The sequence below is a fragment of the Lissotriton helveticus genome, chromosome 11 (genome assembly GCF_964261635.1).
Source record: "Lissotriton helveticus chromosome 11, aLisHel1.1, whole genome shotgun sequence".
Taxonomy (NCBI): domain Eukaryota; kingdom Metazoa; phylum Chordata; class Amphibia; order Caudata; family Salamandridae; genus Lissotriton; species Lissotriton helveticus.
The window spans coordinates 930,853,133-930,877,202 of record NC_136072.1 but is presented as its reverse complement, the minus strand read 5'-3'; the positions used below and the strand labels follow the sequence as shown (position 1 = coordinate 930,877,202).

The 24,070-nt window shown below is 45.5% G+C and overlaps 2 protein-coding genes across 2 annotated transcripts in view; one reads left to right on the top strand and one right to left on the bottom strand.

Moving 5' to 3' along the window:
• The window catches only part of LOC144792300 (zona pellucida sperm-binding protein 3-like), a 177,874-nt gene extending 166,536 nt beyond the window's left edge, over positions 1–11,338 (top strand). Inside the window, exons 7-8 of the mRNA XM_078667247.1 lie at positions 6,118–6,198; positions 7,509–11,338. Of these exons, the coding sequence (XP_078523373.1) occupies positions 6,118–6,198; positions 7,509–7,744 (317 nt within the window). The 3' untranslated portion in view covers positions 7,745–11,338. The remainder of the gene's footprint in view (positions 1–6,117; positions 6,199–7,508) is intronic.
• A 141-nt stretch (positions 11,339–11,479) lies between these two features.
• Positions 11,480–24,070, bottom strand: part of MTFP1 (mitochondrial fission process 1) — a 140,797-nt gene continuing 128,206 nt past the window's right edge. Inside the window, exon 4 of the mRNA XM_078667248.1 lies at positions 11,480–12,434. Coding sequence (XP_078523374.1) covers positions 12,317–12,434 — 118 coding nt within the window. The 3' untranslated portion in view covers positions 11,480–12,316. The remainder of the gene's footprint in view (positions 12,435–24,070) is intronic.

Sequence of the window (24,070 nt, the reverse complement as noted above, 5' to 3'; positions counted from 1 at the left end):
TAAAATGTTCTAACTCGCACTCCGCACTCAATATTCTGAGAGTAGAAATAAAATCTTCCACCTTTTCCCCTAGTTTCTGTTCAGATTTGAAGAATTTATGCCTGACGACAACTAAACTAGGTTTAACATCAAAACGTAGTTCAAGAAGTTTAACAGTTTGATTGTAGTCATCTAAATCTTCTTCTTCAGGAGCAAGTACCAGGGGGGGTAAATGTTTAAAAATTGAACGTCCCTCAAATCCCAGACTGTTCAACAGGAGGTATTTCTTCCTTTCTGCCCTGTACCTGGATGCACCAATAGCCCCTAAATAAGTGGTAAAAGCGTCAAACCACTTTTTCCAGACGATGGGAGGTTCGCCTGGAAGATCAAGGAATGGTGGTGGGGGAGAAACAGCTTGTAGACTCATGTTTGTAGAGATGTTAAGATTTCACCCAAAATGTTGGAGGGACGCACAGTCAAGGAAAAACAAAAGAGTTATTGATGGCAAAAGTAAGTAGGAGAAACAAAAACTGTCTCCTGCTTCGTGATAACAAGAACCTCCAGACAAAGTGACTCAGTTAGAGAAACAAAAACTGTCTTCTGCTTCGTGATAACAAGAACCTCCAGACAAAGTGACTCAGTTAGGGTGTTTTTGCCGCCACTCACCTCGTGGTAGTTAAATTTTGGTGTCTTCGTGAACAGCTTCGCACGAGGTAACTGTAATGCGCATTGAATAGCGCGTCGAAAACTTACTTTTCTCCTACTGTACGTTAGCAGTGCGACAATAAAGAGACATTGAAAAAAAACACGAAAATGATCCGCAAAATGGCTCCCAACGTTGCGTTTCAACGTCAGGACGGTGCGTTCCAGTGACGTTTCACTACGCAAAGTACGCTGGTTGCGTTAGGAAACGATAGGCACCGATGGCTGGGCGTTATTCAATACGCCAAGAACGAAGCTCAGATACGCTTGGAGCGCATCTGACGTAGGTGAGCAGGCCGTTGCCCGCGACGAGGGGAGACTGCTGCCGCTTCCAGTTAGAAGACCAAAAATTTAGGTACAGTACCTTTTGATATGTTCGGTGAGGTTGAGGAAAGGCAGGGTGGGTATACCAGTTCTCCAAAGTACTCGACGTCCTCTCGAGGGTTGAACTGGTTCTCCAAGGCACTCAACGTCTTCTGGTCTTTATGAATTCGCCGAATCTCACTCCAAGGATGCACGCGTGGAGAGCAGACACTTGTTCAAAAATCGTCGCCACGTTTTTTGTAGTAATCGGCTCACAAGCGGGTTGATTATCAAGTAGATTTATTGGAACAAGTGCTGCGCAGCAGCTCACACAGCCAGCAGATCATCAGTAAAACCGTTGGTAATTCAAACTACATTCTAAATAGAATACAGGGATGGAAGGGGAAGAACAAAGAGTACAGATGATTCTAGAAAGACTAGACAGCAAACCTAACAGAACACTACAGCTTTTATATGGTAGAATACTATGGGAAGTTTATAACAAACTTGGCAAGCAAATCTATCAATTTAAGATTTCTACTAGGCAAAAACAAAGAGTACAAATGGACTCCGGAATGTCAGCAAGAATATGATGGTTTGAAATTCAATGCCCATTAGATTCCCCATGTTAGACTAATGTTCTGATTTGTTACCTTTGCCTCAAATTGTAAAGCGCTCTGATATCCTTCGGGATCAAGTTTGCGCTACATAAAACTTTATAAATAAATAGTCCAGCACCTATTGAAGGCAGCTCGAACTCTTTTGAATCAATGTACTTATATTACTGATTTTAATCAATCCAATCCTGACGCCTTTTATTTTAAGATGACTGCTAAGTCCACTTCCAAAGTTAGACTCACCCACACTAAATTACTGTATTCGAAGTCCTTTATTGATCAATTAGCTATAGGGGGCTATGAGCTGTGGAAAGATACTATAGATCTTAAATCTGTTTGGGGTTCTAAAAGCTGGCAAGTGCAGGGCACTGAAGCTTTGCATCGTGCATGTCTCATCCCGAACAATATGTTGTTTTTGAACTAGACTATTTCACAAACTACTTGCTTTGGATTGGCTACATCTAAAAAATTCAATGCCCCTTCTAGTCCTGATTTGGGTGAATACCCTACACGGTACAATCACACCAATAGGTCTGTTGATGAATTGCAGTCCCTATTACAAACTTCCTCCTTTAATATTTCCAGTTTGGATCCCCAAGGTTGGTTATTATGGCATAAAACTTCAGATTCATTCCAACATCGTTTTCTGGGTCTGGCCTTTGGCTACACACAGGTTAGGATGGATCCCTGTTTTGAAAGCGCCCATTCTGTTACTACCTATTCAGTAGGAAAATTATGTCAGAACTGGCTTATACACTCCAGTTTGGCATCAGTTAATCTTAATTTGCCCAAATTGTTAGACAATGTTGATTTGAATGATTTTGTTAAAGGTCCTGTAGGAGGCAGGTCAAAAAGATGGGTATATGCTGTTTACAACGAAGTTTGGAAACTGTCTCAAATTAAAGCTTCTTTTAGATTAAGAACTATTGATCAAGCTAATTTAGAAAAAGTGCTTGCAGTGGTGGATAATAGCATTGATACTCTTTCTTCCAGAATTTACACATATCCATAGTATTATTTTATCTGTTGTTGATATTGTACAGAATAAAGTGTCTGTTTTGTACCATGGTCGAATTACATTCCATTATGCAGTTTGCTTGGGCGTTACAAACTTTAAAATCTGGAAAAGTGCCATGGGACTACGTGAATACCTCTTCTCTATTTTTACTGTTTAATTTGACTGCAAAACAACAGTTTATGTCTATGAAGGATGCTGCATGTTCACTTTTGCATATTGAAAAGTTGGAACCTTTACCTTTTTCTGTTGCCAAATCTAATTCCACTGTATGGCTCATTCATGGGTTAATAACACTGCCCTTCCCCTTGTTTAAATTCAATTCATGTATGAAACACTATGCCATAGGCAGATACGAACCATTGGCTTCGAATTTAGCATGCATTTTAAAGAGTAATCCAATGTCAACTTTACGTTGCTAGCTAACGGTAGCTATTTACTTTTAAATAATGAGGATTACTGCGGTATGCTGGCAGGGATTCTGTACATTGTGACCGTCTCCTAACGTGTAGTCTGCTGAAAAAATTTGCTTTTCCCGCCCCCGCATGGGAAACTTGATGTATCCATTTGGCCTTCCATTCCGACCTTGAAAGCAGAGTTCAACAAGATGAGTCGAATAAGGGCTCTATTGTCACAGAAAGAAGTTGCCCTTACTTCATCCCGTGAAACATTTGTCCTTCACGTGGCAAACACCCGCATCGAGGTGCATGCGCTTTTAAATACTAATCTCCCACTGCATTTCGGCGCTTTGATTCACACAATATTCAATGCCTCATCGATAAATGGCTTGGTGCATTTTTTTTTTTAAGTGGTAAGCTCTGGCCTTGTGACCTCATTCCAAACTATATTTGGTGTGATACCCGCATTTTTTATCATTCTATTTTTCCAGCATCTTCGGCAGTTTACCATTAATTCTCGCCATGGCTGCCGTGTGCTGCTATTAATTTGCTTGCTCAAAAATGGCTGCACAGTCTGTCACAAGACAGCCTGCCCCGGATGCTCCAGCTTCGCAACCGGATGCTTGAATACTATGGATCGCTACCCCTGGCTACTTTGAGTGTAGCATATGGAATGTCCTTCCAGTTTTCGTACTTTACGTCCGTGCAACCTGTTTTCCATTGCCTGGATTGCTGATTTGAAAGCGCTCGGGATTTGTGTCTCTGCAATACGGTGTCTCCTAACCCGGATTATGATCAACTTTTGAGTCCCTTAGTAGCTCATGAGTTGGACTGTTGTGCTTTTGGGATTATGGCCTGTGCGACGGCACATGGAGTCCTAGAAAATGGGAACATATGTGGTGCAGCCCATGACTTTTCAGGCACGCAGTTATCTTGAAGAACTCCGGAGTTGTACTCTGAAGGTACTAGAGGCTCCGGCTATCGAAGAACATGTATGTTCCTTCACGTTGTTAAATTGGATGGCTGAATTATTTTCCGATGAGAAAAATGACTTCCTTTTGGAGGCAGTTGCAACGTATTGTGCCTATACGCTGATGGATTGATTTGGCATATGTCCATCTTCACTGCGTCCTGTGCTCAAAGAATTTTTACATTTTTTTTCCATTTCCAGGTTTGGTAGTATACTGCCTCTTATTGGTTTTAAAATTTTTCCTTACTATTCTGAACTTGATTCTGTCTCACTCGAACTTGAACTCTGCATTCCTTAATTGTCTCCCTTCTTGTACGTGTTCCGATCAGGGGAGGGTGTAGTGAAGACAGGGCCCTGCTTGCACACATTGCTATGTTACCATGAGCTTATTAGAAGTTTAAACACCATTTGCCACTTTGCAGCTTTTGCACACGACACTACATGTAACTGTTGTAAGTTAAACTGCTTGCTTTTCTTTACATGAGAACAGCTTGTTTCTAACATCCCTAGATTTACATCGCAAGCTTAGTCTGTACAGTGCGTGCAGAAGCTTTCAAGGTCACCATAACAATGTATGCTGTTATTCAGGTTGATCGGCACACGCTCTAGACACAACATGAACACAGCTACAGCTAACTGAAATTCTAGTGCCTTTAATATTGCACTGCATGCAGGATTGGGGCACTTAGAGAAAATCCTTTTCCAGTGAGAGAGCGTTGCTGATCTTGATGTGATGCACTTCTTCTGATCTTGGAGGTATGGGGTTCCTCATTCAAGCCTAAGAGACCTTCTATTATTATAAAAACTAGTTCCTAGCAGGGGAGGGTGGTTCACAAGGCGCTATAGGACCTGTTTCCATTATCATTATAATATTATTTCTCCCTTTGTGTTTTATGGAATTGTAACAATGCTGATCGTATTTCTTTTAATCATATGCCTGCTTATGTTAGCAAAAATACTGCATCTTAGAACACGTCGTTAAAATAAACAATTAAAACTTTTCTGTGTCTCTGATTACTCACGTTGTCGACTAGTATAAGAATAAAAACTAAAGAGTGTTCTTGATTACCACCATTCCTGAGAGTACCCTAAGTCGCATGTTTTGGGTTGTCTAATCATTGGTAGCTTTGCTATAGGATGGAGAGCTAATGAGATACTGATGCTAGTCGGTTAGGGGTTCTGGGTACTGAGGCGAGTTTTTTGGTACACCACAATTCACTGAGGTCCTGGGTTCCTGGGCACAGTTCTGAGCATGAGCAGAATCCCCGCAACAGTGTCAGCAGTCTAACTCCTTTTACTGGATAGGTGTCCAAAGGGGATCCAGATGATATTCAAAGGATTCTAACTTGAGTAAGGCCGTCTATTGCCAAGTATAAAGATGAAAGGAACCTAGGAGTTGTACGTGAGTCTTCTGTGAAGGTTGCCATCTTACAGCCTGTTCATTCATAGGAGAGGCCAACATGTCTTGGATTTTATGATGAAAATATTCTGATAGGTGATCACATAGGGATATCATGACCGAATAATTATTGGCCTCCGCAGTTGCAAGACTATCAAAAATGGAAAAGACTTGAGATTATGCGATATTTCAGTGGGATTCGCATAGGAAGCGCTATATACTTTTCTGGGGTTTTTTGGTGTGTTTTTTTAATAGAAGATCAGATTTTTAATTTGTTTTTACCTACCTGGAGTAGGATCCAAAATAAGTATGTTCTAATTTCTTACAATTGCGTAATACTTAAGTCATTGAGAGAAGGTGTGGCTGCGTAAGTGTTTGGGCTGGTAGCATGGGTTCTGGTGTGTAATCAAGGTCCATCTGCTTAAAGTGGTAAATTATTACACAGAAGGATAAGTGGCTTAAAACTTTAACACTTAGGGAGGAGTATGTGCACTTGGTCAAGTTCAGTCCAAAGGAGAAACTGTCTTCATGCTACTGGCCTGTGTAGGTTCAGTTCAGTCATGATAAATGTTAGTCACATGTGGCAGTGGCTATGTTACTAAACTACTACACCCTATAGATTTAATTTACATCTTGCTACACCCAAATGCGCTGCATCTGGGGTGGTTGAACGGTGTGTACTTGCCAATTAGATTATCACACAATTACTTTTTTTCCTCTTCCCACCTCTGCAGATTCAGAGCATGGAGTAGCGCTTTACAGAGTGGTGTTGGGACCACTGACTGTGCAGAAAAAGGAGTCTGAATGGTGGGAAGGTAGGTGATAGCCCCTCGCCAACTCATGTCCATAGAATTCTTAATGACAGACTGCGTATCATTAAGTATTCAAGGGACATGAGTGAATGAGATGCTGAGTCTCATTTACTCATGTTCCTAGAATATGAAATGACAGGCAGCGTCCCATTCACTCAAGTCCCTGAAATACTAGGACAGGCAGCATCTCATTCACTCCTGCACCAGAAATACTATATGATAGGCAATGTCTCATTCACTCATGTCCCTAGAATACTAAATGACAGTGTCTCATTCACTCATCCCTAGAAAACTAAAGGATAGTGTCTCATTCACTCATCCCTAGAAAACTAAAGGATAGTGTCTCATTCACTTATGTCCCTGAAATACTATAACAGACAGCGTCTCACTCACTCATGTCCTTAGAATACTCAATGCCACACTCTCATTCACTCATGTCCCTGAAATACTATGACAGCAGCGTCTCATTCTCTCATGTCCCTAGAATACTAAATCTCACCTTTCTCCCTCCTGTCTCACGCATCAACACTGACTTAGGGTCTTTTCTCTACAAGAAATAGATTATTTGGGGGTCTTACTCGAAGGGGGGGGGAAGGGGCGGTTGGTATCATTGAAAATGATGCAGACCTTAGCCAGCAGCGAGCATCATTCTACCTTACACAGCTACGAGTATCTTTCTACTTTACATCATGCTTAGCCTTGTAACAAGAATGTTTGGAGAGATGCTTGTAGGCCAGGGCATGAATAACTTGAAAATCCTGTCCAGTACGATAACAAAAGCATCTGAATGGAGTGTTTCCCTTCACTTGGACTCACTCAGAATCAGAACCGGTCTCAGAAAGGAAAGGCAATGGGTGGGGCTTTTAATCCAGTTAAAAGGGTGATGAAGGACACTGTGAGTTTAAAAAAAAGATTTTTAGTCATACCCTGCTTTGGCCCTGTCCCTCCTTGAACACCTTAACCTCACACTAATGAGCCCTAGCTTTAGAACCATGAGGTACTTGCAAAGTACAGAAGGTTTTATTTTAAATGATTATTGGCCTACTTGCACCAGGAACTAGGATTTAAAGAGGGTGAGATTGTCTTTGATAATTTCATATAACTTGGAGGGAGAGTTCAGCTGTTCTTGATAGAGAGGCTTTACTTTGGGGTTGTCTAGGTGACCCAGGTGGCTACTTGGTGTAAGCTTTTTGTTTAGAATGCCATTGGACTTTTAATCCTAAAATGTTTAATCCTAAAATGAGCCGTCAGTGCAACTGGTCTTCGAAAAGGTCCAGTCCTCTTTCAATGGCCGTATTTTTCTTCCTTTCCAGAACGTTGCCGGAGCCTGAAGAGGTTCTTGCTTGCGGCTACAGCCTTCGTGGGAAGCTGCCTCCTTGGGGCACTCTTCACCGGTAGCCTCCTTGTTTGTGCCCGCAGTCTGGGTTCTTACTGCCGCAAGAGGAAGACGGAAGCAGAGATTCCACGGAGCCCATACCCACCTCTACAGAGAGAAGAGAAAGAATTGCAGGTGCACTTCAATAAGAATGACCAAGCGACGGTGGAATAAGACTTTCAACATCACCCGGCATCCAAAGGCACAAATAAAGTCTTTTGTTGTCTGGTAAATCATGGCTGTCTTTAAGGGGGTAGCAGGGGTAAAATGAATGACAAACAAAGTGGGTTTACTTAGCAATGCGAACATGATTGTTCCAATTGTTCGCTTCGAGATTTGTCCCTTGTAACTGTTGAGGCTCTGCTGGTGTGCAATGGATTCTTCCTGCTGCGACCGCAAGGTAGTGTATACTCCTAACTGACGGTCTTGGTTCCAATCCTGTAGGAGTTTGTGAGTGCAAGGCGTGCCTCCAAGGACAGTGTGACTTGTTTTTGAAACATCCACATACGAACCATTTTCTACATAGATCTGCTTGCGAATTGCAGGTAGCCTGTTTGGCCTTATCTAAGAGTCAAAAGAGTTCACTATTTTGGAATCTGATCAAGTAAGTCAGGTGATGCAGCTGTGTGCTGAAAAACTTTCCTGCCAAATATTTTGTCCTACCTTGACACCATTCTGTGATGAAAAATGGGTGCTCAGCTTGAGTTTACAGATGTGCTGAAGGTGTATTTGGGAGTCAAAATTAAGTCACAATGCAAGGTCTTTAACCCTTTCCGTGCTGCGGACAACCCCCGGTCGCCCGACATCATGGTGGGCGTATGCGGAGGACGGCCTGGGGCCATCCGAACCCCCCACTCATTAATTCGCCCGCACAGCGGGGGAATTCGCGCAGCGTGCAAGGGGTTAAAAAAGCTCTACAATTCCAGAAAATGAGTCTTATCTTGATGTTATCCCTGAAGTAGGCAGGCTGTGCATGACACATGGCCGCTGCCAGTGGGAGATCCTGTTTGGTACACATGGAACCTACAAGAACATCTGGGGTCGTATTATATATTGCGCCCCAGGGATGCAACGAACAGGTGTGCCCACTTCCTGTGCCCAGAGGGCACAAAAGTAATATAGAAGGGGCAGCAAACGATTGTGTGTCCGCTTCTCTGATATTGGTGGCACACATGTAGCGACAGCGCTACATGGCCCCATGCAAATAAGAGAATATCTCTGCATCTGCACCCATACCATATTATACACATGGGGGCAGAGGCAAACATGCCCTTAGGAGGCTCACTGTAAGTGCACCACAAAAAGATGGCTCACTTTCAGTGCACCTCCTAAAGGCAGCCCACTGAAAGTTAGAAAGTCATCCCAAGAACCTCCCCCACACATTCCTTTGCAGGAGGGTGCAATCACTCACTGCATACGTACAAAAGGATCTATAACCCCTCTTCGAAGTGCAGGCAGGAGGACACCAGCACTGTGAAACACGGAGCAGCTTTGTAGCAGCCACTTCGTATTTCTATTGCGGGCAGGACAAGTTTACAGCTGCCCTGGGGGGCTGCTCATTCTTTGTAACATGGTGCACTTTCCCTGTTTGCACCAGGTGCACCTTTTGAAAGGTGCTCCATTGGGGTGCAAACAAAGAAAGTGCGCCGTATGAATAGTACGGCCTCTGCTGCTCTAAAATAAGTGGCTCCAGTCTAAATGTGATAGTCCATTGTTTGGCAATGCCCAACAGGGATGGCTATCTCAAGTTGATGATCATTGGTTGAATAGTCCACTAGAAGTCAAGAGACACCAGGGGCTTATTTACAAGCCCCCCCCTGTGGTGCCGGAGCATCACTTTTTATGACTCCCTGGCGATGCAGGTTACAAAATCATACCTGAGGCCACGCAAAGCCACTATGCGTGCCTTTGGATGGCCTCCTAGATGTGAAGTAAAGCAAGGCAGCACAAATCGCTGTGTTGCCTTACTTCTGCGGTCAGGAGCTGTTCCACTGGCATTGCAGCGGGGTTTCCCACGCAACAGCCATTGATTTTGACACTGCCCCAGATTTATAAGAGCATGTAAACCTGGAGAAGCACCAAATCCTTACTCCTCCTGAGGTGAGGCATAATGAGGAGAAATGTCTTTATTTCTCCTCATTATTTCCTCTTTGTGTGCTGCATTCTGCAGCACACATAAACAATCTTAAGAGCCATTTTCCTCTTTCTATGTGCAGGAAGTTTCCCCTTCCTGCACATAAAACAATTCTGCAGACAACACAGGCACTCTCGCACCATGGTGCAAGGGAGCTTCCATTGGCGATAAGCAGCCGAAACGGCGCCAGCGCAGGGATAAAGGACAGGAATGCACCATATTGCGTAAATACAGTGCATTCCTGCCCTTTCACTTTGGCATAGGGCAGCAAAGCAAGATTACTTGCTGCACTGCCCAACGCCAAATCCCGGTAAATAAGGGCCTCCACGTTCTGATACCGCTTCGAGATCAGCTCGAGCCCCCTCATGGAAATACTAGTTAGTGAATTGTAGGTGAAGATCCCTTATTCTTCATTGGATGGACATTTGTGTGTTCAAATAGTCTACTTCCTGTCCCAAATAAAGTATATTGCCATAATGAAGACAAGGCTGACTGACAGTGGCTACAATTGTGAATATTCTCTGACCCTGCATGTGAATAAAGAAGTTTAGTACAATTGCAGGACTGGTAGCACATGGGACTCAATCTTGTAGTTTACTCACCAAGGAGCATCCCTAAAGATGAGGCAAACTAGTGCAAACCTGTGACATTACGCTCACCTCCTTGTATGTAAGTTTATATCGCTTCAAATTCACCCTCTACATCAAGAGGGGTGCAAAGGTTAGATTGGCTGTGGCCTGCTAGTGGATGAGAAGAGGCATGTCTGTGTTGCCAGTGGTTAAGGATGTGTTTCAAGGGGGACATTGTTTAGGAAGCTGGAGGGAAGTTTGCTCCAGTTATCAGTGGGCGAATAATGAGCTTGTTTATCAAGAGCAAATGATGGGCTTGGTTTGCATGTGTTGCAGCTGACCTTCCTTAGCGTAATATTATGTAGTTTGTAAGAGGTGAGTGTTTTATTTTGGTTGACATGGAGCTTAGTTTGTATTGTCAAAAGTAAGTTCTGAGTTTATCCTCTTCCGTGCGTTGGACGGACCCGGCCATCACAGTGGGCGTGCGTCGGACGGCTAGGAGCAGTCTGATTTGCGCACGCGTAGAATTTGCCCGCACAGCGGGGAAATCTTGCGCACAGTAAAGCGGTTATATTGCACAAGGTATGTTGTTTGGAGGTGGAGCAACGGCATTAGTTCAACATAAGAGCTGGTGGAAGTAAATAACTTCATTAGTCACTTTGGCCTCCAATAAGAAAACATGTAATGCCAGATCATACCCAGCTAGTTAAACATTTAGATGACCTCAGTAAACTTGCCAAAGGCCCGAACCCAGATGCCACATATTAGGAAAGAAATTATTGCAAAATTAAAAACAAAACATGCCACTGCACATGAATATCTGTGCAGATAATGAGACAGTGAACCTCTCCGGCTACAGACAAATTGATAGAGTGCACAACCATATGGAGGGGGACAGCGGAGTTGACACAACTAAATGTAATTCATAATATCAACACCCAAAGGCTTATACACTGATTAGGCATGTCTCCGTGAGTTAAGTATTGATGCCTTGAGACAGATACCTTAGTCCATAGAGTGACCAGGCAAACTAATTTGTTGCTGAGCAAGTGATGGGACTCCACAGTGGAAAGACTAGATTGCGAGGCTTAGTGCTTGTAAAAAAAAAACAGCAGTTATCCCCGTTAACTAAAAGAAAATCTGTAAGAACTATAATAACCCCATGTAACCTTGGGGGTGACTGCTTTCAATATACTGCCTGGAATGCTGAAACAAACACCTGCTTTATTGTGGACTATGGATTGCATGACAAGCCAAATTACAAGAACCTTCGTATGAGTCTCCGAAAACATGGGCTTTCCACTCTCAAGACCGTTCTGTCCAGGAGCTGGCCTCATGCTTGCAAATTGTGCCTATAACTGTAAAGAGATGTTAAGACTGTGCGCCTTCATGAGTGAAAATCCAGGAGTGAAGAAATGTGGAGACCTTGCGCTACCACAAGGGACTTCGCCAAGGAAAGATGTGCACAGCTTCTGTTCCCAAGACTTGACCTACGTTTACAGGGTCTGCCTGTGACTAAATATATTTCATACAGACCTTGTATTTCTGAGGCCCGTATCCAGCTCTGTTTGAACACTGCAAGAAGAGGCTTCCCTTTTACTACTGCCCTCCATAGGGGGCTGCCTGGCAAAGAAACATTTGCAGACTAAGGCCAGTAATAGCCAAAGGGTGAACTGTAGGGATTCTTTCCAAACCAGGACAGTGGGTAGCCTTCATGGATCTGTTATGGGTAGAGGTTTCTTGGGGATAAGACATTCCATTGGTGATGGTTTCACAATCTTTGGGAGGTGATTGCATATGCCCGTCAGCCCTGAGTTAGTTGCAATAATGCCAGAGTTCTGCAACCCGCACTGCTACTCATGTTGTGTATTTCAAGGGCGGAAAAAAGGTACCATTCTGTTCCCAGCTAGACAGGTAGTAGACCAACACATCCAAGGGTGCTGACCTTCCTGAGGATGAATGCATACTTGAAATAAGAAGTTTTTGTAAGATGGTATTGTTATGGCCATACTTTATACCCTATCATTCACAGTTTACTTGTGTTCATGTACTCTTCGTGGCAGTGGAATCGCTTGCTGGCGCTACAGTGTGCTTCCCTGATTTTGGCACATCCTCACTGTAGAGTTTACGAAGGCTTGAATCCAGCAAGAAATCCACAGACCTTAAAAGAAAAAGAAAAAAAAGAGACATTGTCACACACTCTTAAAAACTTCACAGAGGGAACTATACAAAGTGCCACCATTTAGGAGACGGACAGGGGAGTAAGTCCTCAGCAAATGTAACCTGCAGGAATTCAAGGTCTAAAATCTTCTGATCATTAGATGATATCATGGGCCCTCTCCAATAGTAAACTGGTTCTAGAAGTAGGATTACTTAAAGTGCTCACCTACAGTAATGGAGGAACTCTTGACTAGGTAATCAATCAATAAGGAATCTTATAGAGCATGACTACTCACCTGTGAGGGTCTCATTGGGGGGTGGGTGGAGAGAGTGAGTTGTGGGCGGGGGGCAAAGTGGGTATGGGTCGGTGGAGAATCTGTGGTTCTGTCGAAGAGCCAGGTCTTGAGGTCCTACCTGAATTGCGACAGGGATTGTCTGAGATCCAGAGGCAGGGAGTTCTAGGTCTTCGCAGCAAGGTAGAAGGATCTTCCTCCAGCCAGGGCCAGTTGGGCAGAGTGGAGATGTCAGGTGGGAGCGTCGAGGGAGAGGCAGTGGTTGAGGTATGCATGAAGGTGTTTCTTTTGTTGACAGGTAGCCAGTGAAGGTCTCTCAGGTGGGGGAGATTTGGCTACGATGTGGAATGTCCAGGATTAGTCTGACGGTGGCATTCTAGATGTGCTGTCGTTTTTTTCGAGTTTCTGGGTGTTGCCAGCATAGAGTGCGTTGCCGTAGTCAAGTCTGCTATTGACGAGTGCATGGGTGACCATTTTTATGGACTCAGTGGGGATCCACTTGAAGATCTTACGAAGCAGATGGAGCGTCTGGCAGCAGGAGGACAAAATTACGTTGATTTGGCAGTTCATAGAGAGCAAGGCGTCCAGGATGATGCCAAGATTTCATTCGTTGGGGGCAGGCGGTTCCGAGCGCTGTGGGCTACCAGGACCAGGAGTCCTCCCAGGCAGAGGGGGGGGGGGGAGTTTGGGAAGAGGCCAGGATGAAAACTTTGGGGTTGTCTGAGTTAAGCTTGAGGCAGCTGTTCTTCATCCAGGTGGCAACTGCCTTCATCCTGTTGTGGAAGTTGCTCTTGGCGGCTGTGAGTTAGTCTGTGAGAGCGAGAATTAGCTGGGTGTAGTCAGAGTAGTAGACGACGTTGAGCCAGTGGCTTCTGATGATTGTTGCATGCGGGGCCATATAGATGTTAAAAAGGGTGGTGCTCCGGGAGCAACCCTGAGGCACTCTGCAGCTGATCTCTGTGGGTTCTGAGTTGAACGGTGGAAGTCTGACTCTCTGCGTTCAGCCAGTGAAGAAAGAGCAGATTCATTCTAGGGCTTTGGCACGGATGCCAGCATTGTGGAATCTTACGCAGAGGGTGTGGTGGGGGAGTCAGGTGTTTGGCAGATTTTGCAAGTTAACCGATTTGTAAGTGGAACCTAAATAGAAGAATAGTGCACACCCGGTTTACTGAAACAGCAGATGCAGAATTCCACAGGTAGGCAATGGAGTTGAAGAAATAGGCAGAGACTGATCAAGGCCAGAACTGGAAGGCCATCATACAGCAGCACTCCTGAATATGCTTGGTCAAACAAGTTTGGCAGAACTCTGACTCAATAAAATTTTTGGGGGGAGAAGGAAAGTAAATATTTAATAATGTTTTGAGTCGTGCAGGGTGACGCAAAACCTAAGTGAGATATATTAAGCCACGCAAGGCCACCTTGTGTGGCCTAGCATGGCTTGATACATCTAGAGTAATCCAAGGCAGACTTTACTCTGCGGCAGTTCTATGGGTGGAGTGTGGGTGTTAAACTAGGCAGCAAAAGTGCGCCAGCCCTAGGACAGGAATGCACCGTATAATGGTAAATATGGGGCATTCCTGTCCTTTCTCTTTCATGCAGAGCAGCAAGGTGGCTTGCTGTATGAAAGAATGATAAATCTGACCCTCAGTTTTTAAGCCCTCTATTTAGGAGTGTTTGATTTGCTCATGCAATGTGTGCAGAATAATGATCGTTTATTGTTTGTGTGCACTCTGCACTGCTGAGATTAAGAGGACTTTCTATGTTTTTGTTGACAAAAGCTACAAGGTAAACATTCTCCTGCAGAACAATCCTGCTAAAATTCCAATTTCCACATTATCATGGTTCGAATTAAAGCACTGTGATACGGGCTAAACATTGATACTTGCTCTCACATGGCATTCTGGTGAGAGGTGCTCCCAATTGCTACACAGAAATGTTATGGAAAAGAATAAGGGCCAGATGTATCGAGCATTTTTACCACTCTCAAATGGCTCGATGTAGAAAAGACAAAATGTGACTCAGTAACTTGTGACCGAATTGCATTTTGCTTTTGCGATTCGATATCAGGAAGGGGCATGTTTAGGGTGTACCCTCCTAATACTGAATAGCACTGGTATGTAGGAATGTTTTTGCAACTGGGAATGTGGTTGCACATTTTTCGCAGGTACCACCAACTTCAAGTTAGAGGTAACCCATTTAAAAATGGGAAGGGGGCCCCATGGGACTCGTTCATCTTTGTGAAAGTGTGTGAACACCAAAATGAAAGGAAAACGTTTTGTTTTTATTTTTGTAACGCATCCAGCTTTCTTTTAAGCATAGAATAAAATGCCATCCACTGGCAGATAACTAAAGGAAGAGCCACTAGAGCCCCTGGCCCGAATGGAATTCCCTGGGCCACCTACAAAATTGATCCAGTGAAATGGGCAGGGCACATGGTCCCTTAGTTCAACCACACCCTAGGTGGAGCACAGATACCAGCTTCCTGGAAAAGGACCATTTTAGGGCTCACTTTTAAAGGAGGTGACAAATCAAAAGCAGAGAACTATAGATTGATAGCTCTTATTGGAGCAGCTCTTTAATTGGGTCAACACAAATTCAATCATCCTGATCAACCAGATTGGGTTCACACAAAAAACACCTCTGCTACATTGATTATAAAGCTCCCTTTGACTGTATCAATCAAAACAGGCGTTGGTCAGTACCATCAGCATTCTTAAGAGCCATCGAAAATAACTCCAGCACCTGGGTAAGAATTAAGCTGGGCAGTTAGTGCAATTTATCCAGGGCTATTCCATTATCCTGTGGACGGGGGTGTGTCTTGACCCCCATACTTTCAATCTATTTTTGGCAGACCTTCCTTCTGTCCTGTCTTCCGTAGTATGCCCTGAAACTTGGCTCAACACTTATTTCAAATCTCCTCTATGCTGACGACCTGATGTTGATCAGCCGGACAAAGGTGGTCTTGTAATGTTTTCTGAATGCCACTCAAGAACACACTACAACAAGCATTGGCATAGCCAATAGGTCTCGCCTATGGGACCTTATATGTGTTTGGCTAAAGCTATTGTCTTTGTCAATGTCTTCAAGCTGTGTTGTGGAGCAGCGTGGCTGCTTTGCAGCATGTGGAAAAATTATTATAAAAATGTGTTCAAAGCATTTTTGTTACCTTATATATAACAAAGAAGACAACCCTATTAAAAATTAGATATTGTCATTGTAAATGACAATGCCTTTTATTTATGTTTTGGTTTTGAAAACATAAATAAAAGACATTGTCATTTACAATGCCAATTGCTTAAACCCGTGTAAATTTGAAACCTATTGCATTGCAAATGCTTGTTTTTAAACTCTGGAATGAAACCTAATACTTCCGGGTGTAATCCGAGAAACGATGATCTAACTACCAACTTAATAAATGTTATCACTCAAATAATAATAATAATAATACTGAAGTTTGTATAGCGCAACAGCTACCTCTCACTGAGGTGTCCCGGCGCTTAGTGAGCAAGGGGGGAGAAGGAGGGGGGGCAGTGTATAAGTGAAAAAGAAGAAGTTAATGATTAAAAAGCCACGTTTTTAACTGTTTCCTGAAACACAATTCTGAGCTGGCATTGCGTAGCTCGAGCGGTAGGGCATTCCACAATTTGGCTGTTGCGGCTGAAAACGTTCTCCCTCCAAGCCGAGCTCTTGAGACGCGAGGGACCAAGAGAAGATTTTGCGCATTTGAGCGCAGGGGGCGTGCCTGTTTGTAGCGGGGGAGTCTTAGTTTGAGATATTGCAGGCACTTGCCCTGCAAAACCCGGTAGGCAAGTGTCAGAGCCTTAAACTAAATTCTTCTTGCCACTGGTAACCAGTGCAGCGCTCGTAGGTGTGGCGAGATATGTTGTTTGACCGGTATGTTTGATCAGCCTTGCCGCCGCATTTTGCACCAGTTCCAATCGCTGGATCGCATACTTCGGTAAGCCCAAGTAAAGGCCATTGGCATAGTCCAGCCTAGCGGTTACTGTAGCATGGACTACTAGTTTGCGGCAATCTTCGGGTAGTAAGTCCAAGAATTTACGTAAATTTCTACGTTTATTTAGGCAACCAGCCGTTACTTGTTGAATGTGGGTGGAGAAAGAGAGGTCATCATCCCACCTCACCCCTAGGTTTTTAGCACTCGTACTTGGAGAAGGAGGAGGCCCCATTTCAGTAGGCCACCAAAGATCTGGTGAGGGCGCAGGGCCTTTCCCAAAAAAGATCACCTCCGTTTTCCCTGCATTTAATTTTAGCTTGTTCGTGTTCATCCAGATGGCAACATCACGGAGACATCCCTTAAAATTGCTAAAGGCCTCCTTCGTCTGATCTTGGTAAGGGAGCACCAACTGAGTATCATCGACGTATGAGATTGCTTTGACGCCCCAGTTGGCGATTAAGGTGAAGAGAGGGGCGAGATACACATTAAAAAGCAAGGGGCTCAAATCAATTGAGCACGTCATCGACCTTAGAAGGATGAAAGGTTTATTTAAAACATTCAGGAATCAAAACTGTAAACTATGCGATACACAGATGCCTGGGGGAGTGGTGGGGGGGGTAGGTGCATCAATTCAATTATCTATCAAAATACACCAGGAGCAATTGAAAAACTAGAAACAAATATTAATTTTACGTCTTTCAATTATACCTCTTCCTTTGCCCAAAAATTGTGATACCTATTTGTCCTGCATCCCCCCCCCTTCTTCAATCCTGCTGGGGAAGAAAATTAAATAGCTCCCCGCAAACCTGATCCTCGCAAGTAGTGGCACTGGTCTCTCCTGCCACCACGCTTCTCCCAGTACAAACGGTCTGTCACACAAAAGTTCAGTTTCCACTTCTGTGTGTTTCCCCGTAAATTCCATGGAACTGGACAAATCCGTACCGTCCTCCCATTAAACAGTATCCAGTCTATCATAGGTCCACCTTCATACAGGAAGGTCAAGCAGTTATTAGGCAGACAGGAGATGTACAGATACCATTAACTGTCCGTGCAGTTTCTGCGGTACTGAACAGACCCTCCAGGATATCACGATTTCGCGGTTTGCCGCGAAATCGGCACTTTTGTAAAAATGCCGCGATTTTTACAAAAGTGCCCGCGAAATCGGCACTTTTGTAGAAATCGCGCTGCATTTTTACAAAAGCCGCTATATCCTGGGGGGTCTGACTATAAGTACGAAGGAACGTGTTGGTTCTATAAAGTAAGACTGGAAAATGTTTTTTCTACCAAATAGAGCAGTTTTCCGCAGTAAAGAACGCAATGCTATCTGAAACAATAATGCCTAGGAGGGGCAACATCGAGACCACGTGCCACCTGTCCTCCATTCTAAACTTTCATCAGCTGGAGACTGCTGTCCCGCAGACTTGCACCTCCCTCAGGGACTGCACTTCTGGGCATGGTGGGAGACAGGTGGGGGCTGAGGGGGGGAGGGATTGATCCACACGTGACGGCCAGACACACACGTAGCCTCTCGTTTCGTGAATGGCGAGCTATCTTTAGCCGCCGACCCGAGTGATGTCATTTAATGGTCATGGAAACGCTAGCGGCAGCCAGACATGAAACCTACCGTAGCTGTGAGCCTTCACCCACCGCAGCAGGAGAGCGGGCATCGGCCGACAGGTAGATGGGCCTCACCGGCTCCAGAAGGGCCCCCTTTCCCCTCAAGGCCCCGCCCACCCCTCCCATCTCAGCGCACAGTATGGACGCGCCATTCAATGCTAGGCTGCGACTCTGGGAGGGCTACCACCAAGGCCTGTTCTACCGCCAACCTTGTTTCCATGGGTCCGCTTTGTCTGTGCGGCAGACGGCCTCATGTCCTCATGTCTTTCAGGCTCCATTTTAATGTTTACCTTTTTTTAGACCACTCACCTTCCCCGGAAGTTCACGTTCTTTGTTCTCCATAATAAAGCATAACTGTTTAGCCTGGAAATACCGTGGGATCAGGGGAAGCCCTCTGCCTCCCTCCGATTTGGGTCGGATAAGTTGTTGTTGGTGAAGACGCAGATCCTTGCCTTTCCAGATGAACCAGCTAATGACGAGTTGTAGGTTACGGAGGATCGCTGGCAATGGGGTTAATGGTAGGGTCTGAAATATAAAAAGAATGCGCAGGAGTATTGTCATTTTGACAGCCGCAATACGGCCGGACCATGACAGCCCTGAGTGGTTCCATGCAGAGAGTGTTGTGTTGGTCTGGGCGAGAAGGGCCCTTAGTTGGCTGCAAGTGTCTTCACCGGTGTGGGGGCCAGTAGGATGCCTAGGTATGGTATAGACAAATGTGTGAGTGAACGTCCAGAGCAATCGAGTTACTAGTGGTTCACAATACTCAATATCATATTTATACATTCAATGGGAAAGAGGTGCAACAAACCAAAGGACCGAGTTCACCATTCAATTTATTTCATTTCTTGAGGAACTCAATTGCAAGACACAAACTGACCTGACATGAGTTTACCTGCATACACCGGGTAATAAACTCTCACCTTGCCAATTCTAGCCCTAGGTTTTCCTGCAGTAGGTTGGTAGCTGCAGCCACACAGATAGATTGATGTAGAACTGCTAAGAAATACATTTGAAGCATGATAATTAGGACACTTGCCTCAAATTTGAATAACGGCACTTTGGTAAATCTACCAAAGGTAGTGACAAGAGCCTGTGTTTGGGGGAGGGGAGCGAAGAGAAGATGCATGGTGAGTGCTACAACAATCTGACTCGGAAAACCGCTGTCGTCAAATTGGAATAGATTGTATAGAGACATTGGGCGCTCACCAACACATGTGTTGGTAGACTGGGAGCTGCCATGTTAAATTCACGTAGTGCACCAGACGTAGTGGCTGCAGTACTAGCTGGAAAAAACTCCTGTACAGTGAGGAGATGGTGTTGCAACAACAGGGTAAGGATGGGACGGGGAGCAAGATACAATAAAATATGGACAGGAAAGAAATATTCCTTCCTAGTTGTAGATTTGATGTGAAACTGCAGCAGCCCATAATTGTGAAGCACACGCTCGAGGGAAACAAAGTGTCTACATTGTAAATAAACCAAATATACATAGCTTCATGTTGTTAAATAACTAAAAAAACCTAAGATATCTGTGTTTGTTGTAGGAAAAATGGCCACATAAAATGCCGCAAAATTGCCGCTAAATTTCCATATTTGTGCCGCTAAATTTCCATTTTTGTGCCGCTAAATTTGCTAATCCATGCCGCTATATCCTGGGGGGTCTGTAATAATGAGTATATAGCAGTATGCAAAATGTACATACACTATTATCGCTCAATCATCTATTCAGCAAATTACAAATACATTTAACTTGTGCGCAGTACAGCGGAAGTAAAATTAATGCACATATGGAGGATTTTAACAATCGATGCCCATGAAACAACAAGCAACTAGTTAAACACGGACTGTAGAACTAACACTTTGGCATCACCTGCCTGCATGCCCAGAAATGGCAGTATTGCTTCTATTTTTGAGGGGTACCAGTGTCAGTGATGCAGGGAGGGCAGTTCAGTGCCACGCAGAGGAATGGGAATCGTATTTCAGTTACATTAAGGGGGATGGGCAGAACAGGTCACAGCAACAGTAACTCTCTAATATCTCCGGTTAGTCTTGAGTGATATACATTTTTGTAATAACAGACCATGTCTTTGGCACAGTTCCTCTGCTGAGTGACCCCGGTGCTGCTGTGCATCATCGGACAGCGACGACATGACTTGAAGTCCGAAGCCGGACATCCCGGGACAGACCTGACCAGGAGGCAGGCCCTGGGGATGGTACTTTCCCTCTGTTTTCAGTTGCAGCGCATTTGATGCTCTGTTGGTCAAAGGCAAGTCCTGGCTGGGCTCGCCCAGAGCCATATCCCCGCCTGGAGAAGGCGTGTATGGCACCATGCTGTCCTGGTTAAGCGTCTGGGTGGGGGCAGGCACCATTATGCATGCGCTACGCTCTTTTCAATTTCCAGAGTGAAGGCACCCCGGGAAGATGTATGGGGGGGGGGGGGTGGAGGGAGCCAAAGGAAATCTGCAGCGGGATGGGCCTGTGCTGCAAAAACTGCATCAAAATTCACGCAGGATTGTGGGTTTTCTACATTGAATTGTGAATGTGATGAATAATTCAATAAACAAGCTGTCACCATCGCGCTTTTACTTTAAGACGAAAACTTGCGCCGACTTCCTTTAAACAAGTTATCGCCATCGCACACTCAAGCCACCCCTGGGAAGATGTATGTGGGGGTGTGGGGTGAGCCAAAGGAAATCTGCAGCGGGATGGGCCCGTGCTGCAAAAACTGCATCAAAATTCATGCAGGTTTGTGCGTTTTCTACATTGAATTTTGAATGTGATGAATAATTGAATAAACCAGCTGTTGCCATCGAGCTTTCACTTTAAGATGAAAACTTAAGCCGGCTTCAGTTAAACAAGCTGTCGCCATTGCGATTTCTCTTAAATGAAAAAACAAAGTGCCTACACCAAGTAATGAAGGAAACAGTATAAAGCCGCAAGTAAAACATCCAGTCGGGATGGGCCGTCCAAAAAGGAGACAGGGCTGTAACAAATAAGCCTCATTCTCAATATCGGAGGCCAGCGTTTTGCATACACGATGACGCCAGCCAACCAAAAAGATGGGCGTGGCTATAATTCCACTACAGAAATGTATCGATTACAAGAGGTCTCGCAGAGCGAGGAGCGCATGCGTACTCCAACGCTAAGCGAGACCTAAAAATCAGCCTGACAACTACTAACAAGAAGATTAAAATTATGAACTGCTCCATAAGGACAAATGGCAAAATCAGCTGGTTCCTTGACTCCACCAAGGTTGATGAAGTCGTTGAACATGAGGCCGATGTATTTAAATTTGCTAACAAGGGGAACTTCAATACCCAAAGAACAAAATCAAAAGTAAAGGCTTTGCACTGGCAGCAGGGCCAAGGTCTCTATTTAGAAATCTGAACGGACTGTCGTATAGCCCCATCTTAGAAACAGCCATGGTAAAGGTGGTGCCCACTCTGGCATATGGAAGTAAAGTCCTTCAGGGCAGGGACTCAAAATTCCTGGACACAACCATCAAAAGAATCTACAGGGAAATCTTCCAACTCCCCAATTACTCATCACCCGCACAAACAAGACTGAATTTGGACTAGCCAAACAGTCAGTTGCCAGGTGTGCAGCATTCTTCAACATTTGTCATAGGCTCGAGTCCGCCAAGAACTATAGCATGAACCCCAATGTTTGCCCGGAAATAACCTACAAGCCCAATTAAGCAGCTAGAGACTACCTTAAAAGATCAACAAACATGTTTGGACTAGCACAACTGTGGTCTGAATCACCCAGCCTCTAAATATATAAAAAGCCATCATTTAAACTAACATTATCCCTAAAAGACAGGGCAACCCTTGAGAAAGGTGCCCACACCTGGATGGAGCTAAACAGATACACCTCCTTAGGGCAGCAGTAATATTTGAGTAAGGCCTTTAGAGGCAAAATAAAAGGCAACTTCTTGAAACATCGGCTAGGAGTCCTCCTATCAAACACTCAACTGCAAAAAGAGAGGCGACTTGCAGGCTGTGCGGTCATCCAAAGGAGGACGCATTTCATACCATCTACCTCGGCAGGTCTATTTCAAGCCTTTGCTGCTTCTGGCTGCAGCCTTTTTTGAATTAGCCGGTCTAAACTCAGGAGACCCGCAAGTAATCTCCCAAACAGCAATATACCTCCATGGGGTCGACAGGGTTTTAAGGAATGCACCTGACCTGCCAAAATAAAACCACCTATCTCAAACACCCATCCATCTGAGGAGGGGAAGGGGGTGACACATCCCCCTACAATTTAGTGTCGCTGCTTAAACAACTCCCTCTGTCCCCTTGGGGCATACTGGAATTAAACTCCTCACCCAAAACCCTGCCCCAACAACATAAAAGGGAGTGCTCCCTGTGTAGGAAAAAAACCAGCCACATCAGCTATAGACTGCAGTATGGTAAGCACTTTTAACTGCTTCTTCAAAATAGTCCTTTGTACAAGTTTTCTTTTTGCACAAGCACTTTTTCTTGGACTAGCTCATGGACTCCAGCATGACACGTCTATAAGCCATGGCAACACTGACTCGGTATGCTTGCACTGAAAATTATAGTTCATTGTATACGTTTGTCCTAAGGTGTTCATTTGCAAATTGCATAGAAGCATTTTAATACATACCTGGCAGACCAGGACATTGGAATTCCCACTCTCCTCCTATCACCTAGGAAGTTTTTTTTCATGATCTTAGAAGCCTTTCATTAATTTTTATTTTATTTGTTTCGTGTGATTCATATGAAAATAAGGGGGGCGTGGCTACGCACGCAATGGTGGTGGACGTGCACGGGTAGAGCTCCGTGCTGAGCTCCCCTTCCCTGGGCCAGTTATCCGCTAAAACAGCACGGAGCCGCCTGAAACTTTCAGCGGACCTTCCCGGGGCGATTCTCGGCGCTGCGGCTGATTTTGGCATCGGAGACCCGACGGGCCGAGCCCCGTCCTTTCCTGAGACCCGCCTGCGGGGCCAGCGGTGACGAGGTCGGTGGAGTGATCACGGGAGGCCGCGGCTTGGGCCTACCACACAGGCCCCACACTGCGCACTTCGCCGGGGCGGGACTGTACCCCGCAGAGCCCTTCACCGAGGAGCAGGCACGATAGCCACTAGACGCCCTGTCTGCCGCGTGGCTGGATGCCCACGGGGGGGCTGCTGTGGGTGCGGAGCGGGCGCCTGGCGAGACCTGCCTGACCGCGGAGCTGCCGGGACCCGGGAGCGGAACACCCCTGCACGGCTGTGCGGAGACACACCTGGCGGAGTAGCGACCAGGGCCAGCAAGCCGGAGAACCAACGCGGCCTGCGGCGACCCTCCCGGTGGCTTCCGGAGACAACGGACTCCCCCCCGGCCGGGAGGGGAGGCCGGGGGCACAGGCCAAAAACTTGCAGATCCCGCACTGCGCTGAGCGACCCGCACGGCGGCTGCTGCTGCCCGCGGGGAGCTTTTGAGTGGAGCTGGGCTCGCCCTCCGGCACGGACCTGCCTGGCCCCCCCACTGCCGCGATCGGGGAGCAGCGCCCTGGAGTAGTGCTGACGGGACTACTGGGGGGGACCCACGGGCCCACGTGGCAGATCTGCCGGATGACTGTTGGTGCTACCCTGGCCCTACGGACCCTTGCATAAAACTGAACAGCCTCGTACTTCGCTGCAGGGCGGCAACACCTGACTGCCGGCTGCTCACTACCTGGGCGCTCACGCCGGTGCCTGCGACGCGGCCCTCATACTCCCGGCGAGGAACATTACCGCCCGCCTGGCGAGGCGAGCGGACAGAGGGC